The sequence below is a fragment of the Rissa tridactyla genome, chromosome 4 (assembly GCF_028500815.1).
Source record: "Rissa tridactyla isolate bRisTri1 chromosome 4, bRisTri1.patW.cur.20221130, whole genome shotgun sequence".
Lineage (NCBI taxonomy): Eukaryota > Metazoa > Chordata > Aves > Charadriiformes > Laridae > Rissa > Rissa tridactyla.
In genome coordinates this window covers 43,928,540-43,945,868 of record NC_071469.1, presented here as the reverse complement: position 1 = coordinate 43,945,868, position 17,329 = coordinate 43,928,540, and the positions used below count along the sequence as shown (strand labels likewise).

The following is a 17,329-nucleotide window of genomic DNA, read 5'->3' as shown; positions in this document are numbered from 1 at the left end:
CTAGGTATTTTAAATTATTTTTAGGCTTTGTCCAGAACAGTTCAGCTGCTACAGAAGATAAGGTTAAGGGAAAATTAAGTTTTAAAATATTTAAAAGCAACTTAAGGTGACCTTTTATTTGAATTTCCAACTGATTTAAATTTGGAAATCTGATATGCATTTTTTTGAATTCTCCATTTGAATCCACCCATTTCTGCCCAAGTTCTAAACAACTAAAACTCTTTAACATGCTCAGTGAAGATTCATAAGAACACAGTAGATAAAAGGCTTAAGGCATCTGCTTTCTCTGAGTGCATCTGAGCTTATATTTTCTAGTGTTGACCAAATTGTGCATGCACCATCCCCGTAAGTCAACTCATCAGTTGAGCACTGCCTTGATAAATTGAGCTCAGTGTTGTCCAAGTCTCAGTTGAAGCCCGGGTGTAGGAACTGAGAGCAAGATCTTCTGTCCCATTTAATCACAACAATCTGTCTGCTGACCTCAGCTGGTGTCCAGGAAGAAATGGATTCAGTTGTGGAGTGTACAAGAAAACATGGGATAAAGACTGAAAGAGCCTTCAGCTTGATTTTAAACAAAGTGTGTTAAAACTGCACTATGGACAAAATTTATTTTATTTCTAAACCAATTTTTTCCAGCTTTACAAAGGCATTAAACTTCATCAAAATAAAACTTTCTGGTAAAGTTGTAGCTTACAAGATTTGTCAGTATCAGACTGCAAAGCAAAATATAGAAGAAATATAAAAGATAAAACATCTTTCTTCTGTTCTTAGCCTCTCAGTACCGAATTGTTCATTTATTTTCTGCTGTCAGATAAGTAGTCTGCTGACCTTGTCTTCCTCATTTCTATGTTGCTATGTATAAAACAATCCATGATAATTATTGAGGGCGGTGTGAATAAACGCACCTATAAATAAGAGCATCCTTAACAAGTAGCTCTCATGTTTTCAGCGCAGAAATAAACTGTTGATTGGTTTTGGGCTTGTTTGTTTTGTTTGTTTTTTTCTTTGGCCTCATGCTTTTATCATTCTTGTCTAATATGACTCATCTTTGGAAGTGGAAGTTTTCTGTAGTAGTTAATCATAGCTGTGTTCAGTGGGAGTTTTTACAGGCAGTATATATGAGTGTGTGGTTCGTTGCACTTGTGGAACAATCCTGTCCATTTACATTTCAGGACAGTTTTGTTTTGCTAAAAAGTACTTTTTTGAGGACTACGACACACACTTTGGATTATGTGGTAAAAATCAGATGGTACGACTTGACAACACTTGTGGCTAATAGGTCTGTGACATGGATTTGTACTTCTCAAAGCACAGCCAGTCTACCCATGTTCCACTCTACTTCCTTGTAAACATAATTTAAAACAACAGCTCTTAATTTGAAATAAAATCCTAACAAGTATTTAGGACAAGCTCTTGGAAACTGTTTAATGACGGCAGTCCTGTTTTGTTCTTTTACTATAGAGATACCTGGCTGAAGCTCTGCAAATGCTCCAACCTGTTACAGAGTGTCTTATGAGTAGCTGTTTTATAGCTCTTTCTGATCTGCAATTTGTCAAAGTAAACACAAATTTCTGGGGTTTATGAATTTGATGTGCATCTTTCTGTGTCTTCATATTTTAAATGGATTTTTTAATGTGTTCTGTTTCCAGAGAGAGTGCAGAAGGAGGAAGAGTGATTGTAGAAGTTGATGACAAAGTGGCAAAAGTCAGAAATATAAAGGTATGCTTTTTGTTGTCTTCTCTCTCTCATATAAGAATCCCGATGCCCTGATGCTTTTCTGTGTTTGCTTGGCTATTGTATCATTCTAATAAAAATATTTAAGGGAGAAATTTAAACTGGCACAGCTCTAGAATAAATGCAGCAAAAGTGTGCGTGGCGGGTGTTGTTTTGGTTTGGGGTTGTGGGTTTTGGGGTTGGTTTTTTTTTTTTTTTTTTAGATAGGGCATATAAAATGTAGCTGCATTTTCTGTACTTGTCAAAGCTGCTGCACTCTGGCTGCATGCCATCATTCAAAGCTGTTAGTAAATTGTTTAGGATTTTGTGCTTATCTTAATGTTACTAACATCTGGATAGTTTCTTTCCCTGTGTCTCGTCTCTTCTCATATTTGGACTCGGATTGCAACTGACTGGCATGAAACGGAGCAAAATGTGTTCAGCTACACTTCAGGCCTTGGTAGAAGACCAAGAGCTATAAGAATAAACTGAATGTAGCTGTCGTCCTCTCTGAGAGCTCTGGAGCCAGGATGCATGGGAATCAGCCCTCTGGTTTAGAGTCTTGAACTACTTAAAGCTGATACGGTCCTTCACTAAATTAATAGAATGGGTGTAAATAAATTTTTTGTCAAACATGTTTCTGCTTGAAAGGCAAATAAATGCACTGTGGGATAACTGCGATTACTGTGGGAGTCCTAAGAGATAGATGCATTTTGTATTTCTTCTCTCCTTTTTCTGTACATCTGCAAGCAACCCAGTTATTCTGGATGTCGGTTCAAGAGAAAGAATTTATTAGGTTATGAAGAGAAGCAGTGGCAAAAATGGAATTAGAAGAGTAGAGCTATTTGTCTGGTTTCCATTATACATAATTTTTGTTTTGACTAGAAGTGTTCTTTTCTAAAGAAAGAAGAGAGGAAAAATGGTATGAGAGGTCTCATGGATGTAAAATGTTGCTTATTTTCCTCATCTTTCCTTCCCAAAGGCTGTATTTGCAGGGTCTGAGACTCGCTAATTTCTGGAATAATTTTCCCCAATTCCTTACAGATGTGATGAAGCTCTCAGACAGACGCTTGTGACAGGCAGGGCTGTGGGGCCCTGGGCCTCCCGGGCTGCCTGCCCCACGGGGGGACCTCCCTCAGCAGGTGGAGGCCTCAGTCGTGTAGCTGCTTAACTGGGTCCAGCTGAGCCTGGTTAGACCTAGAGGGTTTGGTTTGTTTTTTTTTTTTTATTATGTTATATTTGTTTAATGAGGAGCTGTGGGCTGCCTGGGGAAACCACAGGAGTGGGGTGGACTGCTCGTAGCAGGCCGCGGAGGGTTGTTTGGAGATGCGAGGGCTGGCTTGTGGATGTTTTCTCTTGTGAGGCTTCGTAATTGGTGAGTTTTGTAAGGGGGGGTTGAGTTTGCTTTATGCATAAACTAAAGTTAGACAGCCTTTGGTGAATCCAAGTTAGTGTACAAATTAATATTTATATGCTAATGTTCACATTGTTGCCTCTGGGTAGGGGCGCTTTGTAGTTCGAAACAAACCCCCTCTCACCAGAAGGGTCATCACCTCTGTGATCAGGGGCTGCTTTTCCTGAGGTGGAGGGGTGTTATTTTTTTTATTCTTCTTATTTTTTTATTTTTACGTGTTGCAATGGGAAGGCAGTGCTCCAGGCTGTCTCCTGCCTATTGCTGTAGAAAACCTGAGAAAAGGTAATTGCCTATAAATCTCTGAATCGCAATATGACGAAAACATCATTATTGAAGATGATCAGTAGGCTCGTTGAGGTGTTAGTTCTGCCTAAAGGAAACCTTGGTTGTACTTAGCTCAATGTGACAACTTTTAGAATCATGTGGGTTTAAAATACATGCAACCTCTTTATTTCAAAGATGATTTAAAATTATTTCTGTCCTCTTTTGCTTTGCACTTTCTTGTTTTTTAAAAAAAAACAAAAAAACCCACAAACCTGCCAGATGGGCCTGTAAATTAATTTTCCCTGCAAGCCTCACAGCTGGTGTCAGAGTTCAGTGCTTACAGCACCCTTTACCCAGTAATCAGGCAAAAGCACGGTCACCCCTAGTTTTTGGGACTGTTAGTGAAGCGGTTTGTTTAGGTACCAAATTATAACACACCCTTTTTTTCTGCTTATGTTATTGCAAATGTCAAGTTTACAATAAAGTTACAGATCAGGTCAAAAATCATGTGTGGATGGTGTTAATTTTGTGTAATGTTTTGGCTCTTTACTTTGCTGAGTAGAACAGCAATGTGTTGTTCTTTGTTCATAAGCTTATCTGGCTTATTACAAATCACTTGGGCAAGATTATACAGAAAGGCTTGCGTGATTTCCTTAAAATTTCAGTCACCATTTCTGACTATTATGCTAGAAAGGCTTTACTGTCATTATTACTAACCCCTAAAGGTTAGGTTTGTAGTGTGCAGTCCCAGTGACAGAAGCATTAGCCTGCAACCATGACAAAGCAAAGGGGAAATGGGGGAAGAGACCTACATTTCAACAATGCAGTCAGAAAATTGGGTTTGTTTTCTCACTTTGGGCATCATTTCTGTGATGCAGTTCTTGGTGAAACCAAAAAATGGCAGAAAAAGATAAAAAGGCCTATAGAACTTTCCTGCTAATATAGATGTTATGAAGGTTCACTAAATTATGTTTGTTGTATATAGCCTGGAGGACCTTAGCTGTAATAAATAAACCCTTCAGCAAAAATTCTTCAGCAGGTCTGTCATGGACGTCTCCGCCTCACTCTGAGCATCAAAGAAAATTGAATAAAGAGGATAAACTCTTTGCCATTCCTTTTCCACAATACAGATCTTAGATATGGTTCCTGTTAGTTCATAAATACTTACTTTTTGCTCAGATTAAAAGTAAATTGGTCTTCTGTCTTTATTTCTTTCTGTTGTCAGGTTGACAGTAGGCTTGATGGGACTTGGGACTCGAGAGAAAAGACTGTGGCCTTCAGCTTTGATTATTGCTACTGGTCAGTTGATCCCGAAGATCCGAAGTATGCGTCTCAGGAAATGGTAAGTGATGCTGTTCTTCATGTCTGTGTTCCCATCCTGTTTTGTCCTTTATATTCACATCTACAGGAAGAGATTGAGACATAGGGTAGACAAAATTTCATTTTCTTTTCTGTCCCCATCTTTTTCTTATTTGTTTTTAATACCACAGTACTCAGTCATTTTGTCTTAAGTAGAAGCAGTAGGACTGTAATACCCTTGTTCATCAACTGATGCAACACCTTCATTAGATTTGTCAGCTTTGGTAGCAATCATTAGTTGCGATTAATAGCTTAAACAATGAGAATTCTGGAGGAGGGGAGAGGAATTAGGTTCTAGGAGGAGAAAGCTCTGAGGTGAAAGGAAGATTGTCGAGGTGATGCTCCCGACAGGATTAACAATGAAGTAATCACATCTTTAACAGTAGTAAATTTTACTTACAGTGTATTGTTCCGAGCACTTTTCCTTGCTAAAGCATCAGAAATCTCTTATAACTAATGGAGACTCCTAGTTTGAAGATCCGAGGTCTGATTGATTAAGATTTGATTAAGAAAGTTGAAGGATTTGGTATAAAAACAGGATACAACTGCAAATTTTTGTTAATAAAGAAGGAATTATTAAATCTACTACAAATACATAAATATCATGCATGGCAAAGCTATCCAAAGATTTCTCTATGCATGTGTACAATCACATGTGTCTGTTGGCATTAAAATAAGTTTTTACTGCTCTTTTGTCTTCAGAATTCTATCTTACTTTGTTTTCATCTGTTGTCAGTACAATTGGTCCTGAAATTCCAACCTTTATAATTGTGTTGTTTTTCACAGAAAGTATCACTTAAGATAGTCCTGTGAAATATGTATTTCTGGTGGTGATGAGTGCAATTGTTTTACTTTTGAGAGGCAATATTTGAAAAAACATCAAATTTGGCAATTACCACAACAATAAATCAAATTTTTGGTTGTGCTACATTTCCTGCTTGGTGCAATAGAGTGGAAGAGATTTTGGGAACTCAGGAAGCGTGTATTTAGTGTTTTAAAAATAAAGTTGTCTTTTCTAAAGTACTTAGCACTAGATAAACTTCCATTTTAGGGATTACAAATAACAAATCTTTAAATGTTGAACTGCTGTTGGGTTTGGGTCCTGTCCCATTTCCCTCCCCTGCCCCCACCTCCTTTATATTATTGTACTTGCTTATTTGGGTTTTATGTTCTTCGTGAGTTTTTTCTCATCATACACTCAGGAGCATGCTTCTTTGAACTGTTGACAATAGGGTTGGCTTTCTATCTGGAATGGTTTAGCAGATGAAATGTTGATAAATACAGTCTGCCAAGTCAGCTTTATCTCTACTCGGTATGAAAAATTATCAGACCTGCCAAATGGAAAATATAAATATTGGCTACAGAGTGTAATTTTTTTTGTTCTTCTTGTTACTAAGTACAAGTGCAATTGAAAAATCATGTAAAATGCGATATAAACAGTGGAGCTTCCTTGCTGGGGCTGAGTAGGTATTTCAGACACCGTGTGAGACTTCTGTTATCGTACAATACAGTTTTATCCAATAAAAGCACTGAAGGGGAAACACAAGCTCACTGGCCGTATAAAATTAAGTAATGGTCCATGGTTTCCTTACTCAAGTTTGATGCTGGCTGAAAGGATGTCCAGTTCTGCTTCATGTAACCATTGGGTTCTTGAGCCTCTGGCAGACCTTCTTCGTGAGCTAAGAAAAGTTTAAGGATGGACTGGTGTTTTGAAAGGCCCGGAGTCATGAGTGAATTTCTTGAGATTTTTACCTTTCTTGGTGATTGTAGAACCAGTAAAGCATACTTTAAATGTCCTTGAGAAGAGGACTGCTGGAATACTGCAATCTTATCTTGCTTTTGTGCATTTGTCTGCCCCCTTACACTGTATGAATGAAGTTTATTGTACTAATTCCATGTTTTGAATAATTTCTTCAGTGCTGAGCTTGAAATTTCTAAGCTTCCTTACAGCAATGATGCTATCTGCAGCCAGAGGAGGTTTGGTAACTCTGTCGTCCAGTAAAAGCTTTCTTTCATGGGGTGACCTTGGATTACTTTTTCCTTTAAGATGTCCTGCCAACTGTTATCATACGTGATTGGTGTATTGGTTGAGGATGAAAAGTAGATTAAAGTATCTGCCTTCAGGTTCATTTTTGCAGAATGCTGTCTTTTAGTAAACTGTCCTTTTTTTTTTTTTGTCCTCTGGATGGACATATAAAAAGGCTTCTTCAGTTGTTAGGGGTTCTGTGACAATAAAACAATAGCAAGAAGGCTGCAAATCATAGTTTTTACCTAAAACCTGTGATTTCAAAGATAGAAGTCTGCTTCTCCGAGTAATTCTTACCATTTCTTCCAGATGTTAATATTGCTTACTTTAGGTCCTGGTCCCTTGCATTCCAGAGATGACTGCACACAATGCGTTTTATTCCCTATATATTTTGATCATATACTTCACAGGTACTTGTGACAGGCTTAAGTCACACATGTGTAAGTACTTTCAAATATTTGGATGAAAAGTTCAGATTTATTGTTCTATTTATAAAAATAGTGCTTTCTCTCCCACCCGTATTCTACTTCTATTTGCCAAAATGGGAAAACATGTTGCCCACCTTGTTTGTTTTTCCTAATACATTCGTGTTAATATTTCTTCTATTGTTTTTTTTAATTTCAAAAAAAAAAAAAGATGGGAAGGCACTTTCTCACTTTAATTTGGGGAGAGCAGACCTTGCAATACAGTACACTGAAGAGGAACTGAACGAAATTAGTAAAATCTGCAGTGCCTATGTGACAGATTATATGCCTTCACTTCTTTTTTTTTATTATTATTATTTTTAATAGCACTGAAACTGGAAGTGCTTTTCCCTTCAAAACACTGGCACAAACAGAGTCAAAAATATAAATTATTTTTAAGAAGTGTTATTATCTGCATATTTTTTAGGGCTGAATTTAAAAGGTAATTCTCTCTTCACAATATATGTAAGCTTTCTTGATTGGCATTACATAAATAATGTAAGCCTCCTCCTATCTCTGAAAAGAGGAAAGTTTGCTAAATTAAATACAAAACTGATTTTTGACTACTGAAGGAAGAACCTATCACTGTTGATGTCTGGCTTCTTAGCAGAGATAACTTGTTGGGTAGTGGTTGGTTTCGGAAGATGGTTTCAGGTACAAGTGGATAGTCTTTGACTGTCATTTAAGATTATTCTCTCACTTAAAAGATTTGAGGAAGTAGATGAGACAGAGTTCTGTTTTCTTTATTTGTCTCCTAACTGTGGTGAAGTATGAAGCTATACACTGTTTCTAATGATGATCCGGTAATTTATAAGCTTAATTTAGAAGTCTTAATAGTAGTGGTCTGAATTCTTAGTCTTTCTTTAGAAGTTATATACATTTTTTTACAAAATGTGATATTTTTGAAATAGTTCAGCCAGCTAGGCAATTATTATGTTCATTTTCCAAATAAGCTGAATGCCACATTTTACAATGGGACCACCGGTCAGGCCCAGATCCTTGGGCCTCTTGCTTTTGTTTTCTTACTGGGCGGTTGAATACTTCGCGTTAATATTAAGCTGAGAATTTTCATCTACTTTCACAGATGTGCAGTTCTTTCCAAAGGGAAGTCTGCTTTCTCTTTTTAATGATGACTTTTTTTTTTTCTAAGTGGATTTGTTGGTGCATAAACAGAATAGTAGAATAAAGAAATACCCTAAGAGAAGAGTCTCTGTCTAAATCAACCAGAGCTACCAGCCACTAAAGGAAGAAGGAAAGGAAACAGATGTGCTAAATCCTTCTCAGTACAGAGAGGTGAACCAGGCCCTAGGTCTACATGTCAGAAAGAAAGAAACTGAGTATCAAAAAATTGTGTGGGACCAGAGAAAGAACAGGTAACAGATAAATATTAATTCAGGACAGGAACAGAACATTTGATGGTCAAAATATGAAATGAGAAACAAAAGGAAATTCTAAAAGATTATAGGCATTTAAGAAAAAAAGATTATGCATGGTTTTTCTGATCTTAATTGCAATTTGTTATAGGCATTTTCCGTGGTTATAAACAAGGGAATGGTTTTCCAAACCATGTGTCAAGATATACTTACCAACCCAAAAGAGAAAACCAAAACCAAGAAAGAACAAACCGAACAAAAAAAACCCACAAGAAACTGTAATACTTCTGATGATGTTCCTTTTCCTGTCATTTTTGAGATAAACTGCTCATTTTCCTCTGTGCTGTGTTGTTCCAGAATTAGTTTGGTCTTGCAGAGGGAGAATGCCGAGTGTCTGCACCTGGGCTTTACCACTTGCATACAATGAAGTAGTTTCACCATGTCTCCTTACATTCTTGTATTAAGGTTTTCTTGGGAGGTGAGTTTGGTAGTATACAAAACCACCTTTAGTAAAGAGGGACATTTTGTGCAAAAGTAATTATTGCTTCCTTCTTTTCCCCTTGCCCCTTTTCTCCACAGATGTCTTCAGGAAGCTGCGTGTAGTTCAGGATTGTTTTCCAAAGACAATGTTGGAAATCCGTCACTCTTTGGCCATTGTGTAATTATGGGATTATCCTTTAATAGAGATTCATGGTGTATTTCCATTTCCAGTAAAAATAATGTGTGATAATGATATTGTAATGATGTTTAGCATTATAATTTTTATTCTTATAGGCAGATTCAGGCTTGCTGGTTCGTTCTCCTAGTTGAATGTGATAGTTAATATGTAGGTGCTTTGAGACCTTTATAGTTGTCCTGCAAACAAACGTCTAAATTTAAACTTACTTAAATTTTTGTCTAGCGTAGGAAAATCTTTCAATCTTTTGTGTTTCCTTTGTAAAACCTAGAATAGCTCTCAATGAATCTTTCCTCAAGTATATTTTAGCTCTACCAAGCAAAGGAAAATGTTTAAAACAGTTGCAAAACTTAAGTAAATGCCCATTTAAATCCTACTGAAAAAAAAAAAATGCAGCTTGGTCTAATGCCAGTGCAGTTAAACAAAATCTTAAGAGTATTCAGCACAAGAGTATTCTTAAGGCTACAGGAACATATGCCAGCATTAAGTTCTCCTGTGGCTGGTTGTTACAGCTTCAGTCCTCAGCTTCCCTTCAGCCATCCTACCCATCCGGTTATTGTGCGTGCACAGTAACCGCAGTGGGCAGACTGACCCACAGGATGTACAAGCAGGTATTTACACACAGCAGTTGCCATAGATAGCTGATGTGTAGCAGTCTGTTCCTTTTGATAAGAGGAATACATCCCATGACTAATAGGCTTTGAATGGTAGAAAGGGTAAAATCCAGGAAAGTATTTAAGTGCCCAGCTCGCACTGACTTCAGCAGGATCCAAATCTCTGACTGTGTTTTCTTGAAAAACTTTTTGTAGATCTCAAGCTTAGTTTTCGTACCTCAATGCATCAGTTAAATCGAGATTATAATGTTCAAGAGGAAAATAATAATTTAGACTTTCAAATTTTTGCCTCGGGCTTTCAAAAGTATGAAATAAATTATATTAATGTTGGTCAAGGAATTTCACACTTCTGGGCTTGACTTGATAAGGTTTTTAACTTGGTTTGGTATAGTGTATTAGCTTTATGCAGGTATGAATATTCATTCAGTGTCTCTCTGAATATTATCATTTTCAGAAGTGCCGTGACCCTCATTGGACTTTCTAAGATGCAACCATAAAAGCGCTCAACCAAAAAGGCCATGAGCAGACAAAAAGATGACTGTCTTTGAGGCAAATCTAAGAAATATGAGAGTGCACAGAGGTTGTTGTAAACAGCTGAGTGATGATATTACTCTTGCATCTTTTCCCCTGAAAGATTACATTGTCTTTTTGATTAGAAGTGGCTGCCTACCAAAAAAACCACAGGAATCTTGGTTTCAAGATTTCATATGGATTTCTCTGTACGTGGAGGTTGCACTGTGATGTGTCACGTGTGAAAAGTATTATCGTAATGAATCAGGATGGTTTTATAGTGAGGAAACAGTAAGGGTATGAAAACAAGTCTTATTAGGAGCAGTTACTGACATTTGCAATTTCTTGACCTTCTCCCCTCCCGCCCCATTCTTCAGCACTGGCTTACTAACGTAAGTGAAAGAATAACTGTGATTCTTTTTTTGGTGCACTTCCACCGTACATTTAAATAATTGAGGGGTTTGCAAGACTGTTCAGAAGCAAGACGGTGTGTTAAAAGTTCTTTATTTCTAAACTTTATAGAACAAGTGACACGGGTTCTCTTTTCATGTCTGTCCATTGGAAATGTGTGCTAGGAAGAGCTCCTTTCCATTCATACACATTATCTAATTATTTCTATCCTTGTTTATAAATATTCATCGGGAAGATTGTGTTTTATTTTGTGCTCTGAAGGGAGAAATGAGGGTTACTGATGACTCATGTCAGTGAACACACATGACCCCTGTAAACAGATGTTTCCATTTTTTATTTGTTTTAAAAGTATCATAATTGCTTTTCATCACATTTGACTTCCCAGCGTAGTTGGGTTTTATACTACTTCCAGCCAGGAAAAGTAGTTGGGGAAAGGGGCAGACAGGCAGATGATATTTTTACCTCCTTGTCAGAGCATAGCTGAAAAGGAAATAGAAGATGACACAGATACGTTTATTTTAATATGCAAGATCTTCAGTGTGGCACTAGGTTTTATGTTTTGGTTTTTGGAGGGTTTTGTTTGTTTGTTTTACATGTTAATTGAAAAAGTTTAGAAAAGTTACACAACAGTATTGTTTGGAAGTAAAAGATTGCAACATACTTTCCAACCCTTCATCAAACTAAGTTACTGTTCTTGCTTCTCTTTTGTTTTTTCTTTTTTTTTTATTTTAAAGCAAATGTAGTCACAAACTTGAACTGTGAGACATTTCCTTTCTAAGATGAGTTTGTGACACTTTCATGCCTCTGTACATTCCCTGTGAAATTTAAGTTTTCGATTGTCTTGAGAATTCTTAAGACAAATTCGAAATCTGTTATCTGGCATACATGCTTAATTCTAAAAATTATAACATAATAAAGTTCCAATGTAAGTCTCTTGAAAAATCCTTCAGTTTGTTCTCTCTCTCTCTCTCTGCCTCTCCCCCTTGTCTTGGTGTAAAAGGAGGGAGAAAGAGGCGGCGGCAGTGGCTGTGGGTGTAAATGGCATTTTCGCATGAAATATTTAAAACGTGGCAAGCATTCCATCCACAAGATTATTTTTTTTTCTCCAACCCAGAGTGAGACAGACGTGAAAAGGAGAGAATGCTATAAGAAAAAGGCTTTTTGTGCAATAATTGTATCAGTATATAATGGATTATGATGGAGGGAGGGAAACCACCATGAGTGCATGCTATATATCTTCTGCCAGCAACACAGCTGCTGTGTTCAGTTTGTCATCGAATAAGGTCATTCTTTCTGGCTATACCAAGATTTCTTTGCCGAAAACTTCTCGGGGAATTATTGTGAATAATTGCAAACTTCAAAGAAGGCTTTATTGGAAGACAAAAAAGAATCAAGATGATTTTCAATTTACCGTGCATAACACTAATTTTTTTTCTACCCAAAATACAATGTTTTTAGTTTTAAGTAACTGAGGCATTGAGTTAATTGATAGAAATAATTATATAGTCATTCTACAATTCTATGCTGTATATTCATATGCAGCTATAATTTTATGCAGATACATTTCAAATATGAAGGCTAAACAGGAGTAGGCAAGAAAGGATTAAGGTGAATATTGATAACAAGTTGAGGGAAATCAATAAACTGTTTCACAAACAATGAAATGAAACATTCTCTGACCGTTCAATCTGCTAGTGCTCATACGCACTCACTCTGTTTTCCTGTTAGGTGCTTACTAGACACGCAGAGCACATTCTTTACAATAGGCAGGCAGTATAATTTGTTAAATAATATTGAAAGGATGCATGTTGTGGTGAGCCTGCACGTTCACAATCTGCATTACTTTTATCAACCTTATGATTTTTGCACGTCTTACAAGTGAAAACAAAAACTTGGTACTGGGGACATGCAAACTTTCTGAAATAACTCGGCACCATGTGTTTGTTTGAAAGGATGATTTTTTTTTTTTTTTTTTAGTTCTAAATAAATAAAGTTGTTACATAGATAAGCTGTATGCAGATGTTGATTGTTCTTACTTGCAGATGAACATTCACAGTTTAAATTCCTCTGTGTAATCGCACCACAGTCATAAAGTAGTGATATTTTTTTCTTCTTTTAATCTAATATGAGGACCATTCCTTACTCTTTCTGCTTTGCAAATAGCTTCCCTAATTCATCTGCAAGTATTTCCAGAGCATGGCTGGATACAGAATGGCAGTTCATATTCATGGTGCTTCCAAGGTAGCAGATTGTTTCAAGGTTAGTTTTTAACCTGGAGTGTTTTTTCTCCGATCTTAGCCATGTTGTGTGTAAAACTTCAGTTAGACTCGTCTTTTGGGAACTGAAATTACTGAAAAATTAGTCTGAACTTCATCTAAGTCTCCAAGTTCATATCGGTCTGCGAGTTCTGTAGTCATTGGATGGAAGGATGCTGATAGAGTTTTCGTAGGAGATTGGGCCAGGTTTGGGGCTTTTATTTTATGCCTTTGGCGTTTTATTTGGTTTTAGCAGGCAGCTGGCTTAAGAAAGATTTTGTTGGGCAGGACTGTGCTAGCATTGAATAGTGAGATCTGCTTATTGCAGCAGCTGTGATCAAGTTCAATATGGCCATTTTGTTTATTTCTGAAAACGTGCCATGTTTCTGACATGTTGCAGCTATGAGATTGGACTTGCATGTGGAAGTACCTAAAGCCTGAAAAACTTAAATAATATGCATGTGTCCTGTGTCACTGTTTATTACAGTGTTTGGTATGAACAGCAATTGTTCCTTTATATTACATGAAAAAACAGCCCTTCCCCTTTTTATAGTTTTGTGCTTGCTTTATTTATTTATCTTCACTAGTGGCTTTTACATTTTTCTGTTAACTAAGATGATATGCCTCAGAGAGATGTGTGTGTGGCCTTGAACACAAGCTGAATGAATCATCCTTTTGGCTGGTTCTAAGCACCTGCACGTTTATTCCCAATTCTGTTTTGTTTTTAATCAACAGAAAGTCTGCCCTTGAAAGCTCGTATGTGAAAAGCAAAATTAACATCTTTGTTCAGTTGTGGCTTTTCTGCTAAAGTAGATTCTGTTGGCCCCGCACCTAAATTGCATACGAAAGAGTGAAGATGAATAAAATTCCTTCTGTCTAGAAACATTTACAGTAGCCTCAGCACATCAAAATCAAAAATCTGAGTGTCATTTTGGGGTTCCTTACCCTCAGATATACATGCTATTATGGGTATGTTCTCACTCTTTATAACTTCAGTGTTATGATGTCAGGACTTTCTCAGCTGAAGCAGGGGAGATGATGTTCTGTATCTTAGATTAGCAAATAGATTTTGCAGCATGTCTTACCAGACTATATCACTGTCACGTGGAATAGTTGATTAATAAGTTTTGGAATGGACCATTTGAATCAATCCTTGCTGGACAGGTTATATTCATAAGATGCTGTATGGCCATGAATGTTTTCTTGGACTTTTTTCTGTGCCTGTAAGGATTGACTTGATCTCAAATTACATCTATTAACTTTAAGATGGGTCTCAACTTCTGCTCTACTGTTATTGCAAGTGTTTTCCATTCTGAATTTTTAGACATCACTGTCCTGCATACACATACATCTTTAAGATCACATACATGGATTGTATCATTGATACTGTGGGCCTTTACAGTATTGTTGGCCGATTTTCCTATGAAGAAAAGGGATAGTCTCTAAAGAGTATGTGCCTCATCCCCTGTGACGGACCTAAATATAAAACATCAGGTCTGAAAAATTAATCTAAAGAACTGTGAGGATCCAGCCCAGAATAAATTAATTTGGCCTACCTCGTTCTCTTTATATTTATAGATTTTATTTTTTTTTTTTTATTTCATAGGCAGAGCTGAGTAGCTTGACATCAGTGGGTAAGGAAAGCCTTCTCTAGTTAGCGTCAGAGAAGCAGAGATAGAAAATTGCAGGGGATTACTTATTCAATTTAAAGTAGGCATACTTTCAGGGAGGTTATATTTGTACTTTGTATGTGGTTTTGAAAAACAGCTGTCCACCTGTCTGGGATTTTGTTTTGTTTGGAATATGACTAAAAAAAGGAGGAGCTCAAATTACTGGTGCAAGACTGCTTTATGCCTTTTGTTTTGGTAGCTTAAGTTTTCCGAGACCATAAATATTTTGCAAATTTTGCCCAGATCTGTTGATTTTAGTAAAAGATCTTTCAAGCTATATTTAAATTGGGCTTCAGCAAAGGAAGGTCTAGAAAAGAACCAATGGCTTTGAAGGAGAACAAAACAGAAGGAGACCTGTCTTATCTTCTCTTAGGTTTTGATGAGTGTGTTCTCTTGTGATAGCAGACAATGGATTTGAGTAACTGCTCATGGACTTAGGAATAAAGTTTTTTTGTCTAGAACAGTAATGTTGAAAGCTTCATGGGTAATACTTTTTTTTAATCCTCATTGTGGAAAAATTAGGTTTCCTGATGGATTTTAAAAGCCAAAAATCTCTCAAAGCAATGATTCACAGTCTGTTGAAGCAAGCCCTACTGGAGCTATGAACTTCACAGTAAAGACCACAATGATCGTTTTGCCACAGGACCAATAAATGTAACCTGAGTGCCTGGAACTATGATCACAAGAACTTCCTCATATAGTGCCCTGAAAGCACATATCCCTCTGGGACAGGAGAGGTGCGTCTACAAATTCCATCTGCAGAATAGAAAAGTGCTTCTTTGGCTGTTGGCACTGGGCTTTGCTTGGGCTTGCGTCACTTGGGCTTTGGACTTCTGCATTCCCTCTGACGCTCTCCAGGACCTTCTTGTACATAGGCAATGGTTATTGCTGATGGTGGGTAACTCAGGTTACCCTGTGATCATGCATGAAGTCACCATGCTGCTTCAATAAGTGACAGTGCTCTAAGGCTATTTTCTTTTCCAGTCTATCTTATTTTGATGCTCTTAGTTGCATCCTGCTTCTTCATGACTGAAAGTAATGGCCAGAGTAGTTAATGAATGACTAATATCTATATATTTTAATTTTTTTTATGGCTGCATGTTGTAACCTGTTTCCTAATAGAACACAAGTTCTGCTTTAAAATGTGTGTGTCTGAATTCGCTGACCTTTTCATTAACTAAACAAAATGTGAAACCTGCTTGCTTTTACCCTTTTTTCTTGTTGTTGTGGGTTTCCTTTTGATTTTGATTAGAACTAAGAGCATTTCTTGTAGCTGCTTTGAAATAGGAAAAAAAGGTGGAATCATGTTAAAGATCTAGAGAGAGAGTTGATATGAATTTATCACTGAAGCAGTGTTTTTTCTCATATTCCAGCACTAACTTTTAAACCCCAATCAAATGGAAGGGTGTGGTGTAGCTAGTTAGCATTTTAAAGCCAAAAATCGTCTCACTTCTGTAATAATTGGGAAATGTTCTAGTCCACAATCCAAGGCTGTTACTTGTTCCTTGTTAATTTTCTGATAGCTAACATTGTTATATCTTTTAGTTATTTTTAATGTGTCTTACAACTCTAAACCAAGAAATTGACACTGCATTTTCAGCTCCCCTTCAGAAAATTGGCAACCTTCTTGAGTCCTATATATGGAGAATGAGATAATTTAAAGCCTGGGCTTAAGTAGCTTTTGATATTTTTAACTTAAATTCAAACTCAGCTGAAACTCAAAAGAGCTGTCAGCTCCTTAAAGATACATTTAGTCTGAAAACACAAAGTTCTCAGAGGACTGTAGAAATTTGCTTCGAGCTCTTCATGTTGTCCTCCTTTACATCATTTCTGTGTTCGACTGCTTGGTACAGCACAATGCTTGTATTGTCTCATATCCTACTGCATGTCATTTGCATAAATTTGTTGCTTATTACAGTATATAGTGTTATCTATTTCTATTACATTCATAATAAATGGAAGTGGCTTTCTACAACTGAATGTCATTAGCATATTGAGTTGAAAGAGAGAGCAAAAGAGAATAGAAGGTAATCTTCTGCTCTCCACTTTATTAATCTGGAGTTGATGCTCTTTTCCTCATAGCAAACTGAGGCTGTATCTGTGCAAGTAAATAAAGTGGCCCTATTTAATGCCAGGGAATATTCCCTGAGCACTGCAGCTTGGTCATCTGTACTGCTGAATTGTTAGGCTTGTTCCTGGTACAGTTTGGGCTGGGATAGCTGGTACTTCTAAAAGTTTCTGGGCACAGTCCAGGAATCGGCAGGGCCTATGAGCATTCCTGACTGGCAGTTTGCATGTGGCCAGACTGCTTTGGAGGCTTAGAGTACTTGATCATATGAGCACAGGTTGGTCTGTGCTGTATGGGCTGGGCACACTTAAATCGCTAGTGGTTCAGCTGTAGTTGCGTGGTACTGTAAGAAGTGCTTGTAGCAGTGTTCAGGAAGTGATACTGAAGTGCTTTTGCAAGTGACTAGAAGTTATCGCTTGGAAAAGGAGGAACGTTTTTCACACATATGCCTCTGTCCCAGCTTTGTGGGACAAAAAAAATAATCACATTTTATGTTGGCGTAACACCTAACT

General features: G+C 37.2%; 1 protein-coding gene across 3 annotated transcripts in view; it reads left to right on the top strand.

The window, feature by feature from the left end:
* STARD9 (StAR related lipid transfer domain containing 9) overlaps positions 1 to 17,329 on the top strand; it is a 113,432-nt gene that overhangs the window by 12,677 nt on the left and 83,426 nt on the right. For all 3 annotated transcript variants that reach the window (XR_008465898.1, XM_054198160.1, XM_054198162.1), the window contains exons 2-3: positions 1,650 to 1,719; positions 4,617 to 4,733. Coding sequence is in view for 2 of the 3 variants with exons in the window: in XM_054198160.1 (XP_054054135.1) it covers positions 1,650 to 1,719; positions 4,617 to 4,733 (187 nt within the window). In the remaining variant the exon portion in view is untranslated. The remainder of the gene's footprint in view (positions 1 to 1,649; positions 1,720 to 4,616; positions 4,734 to 17,329) is intronic.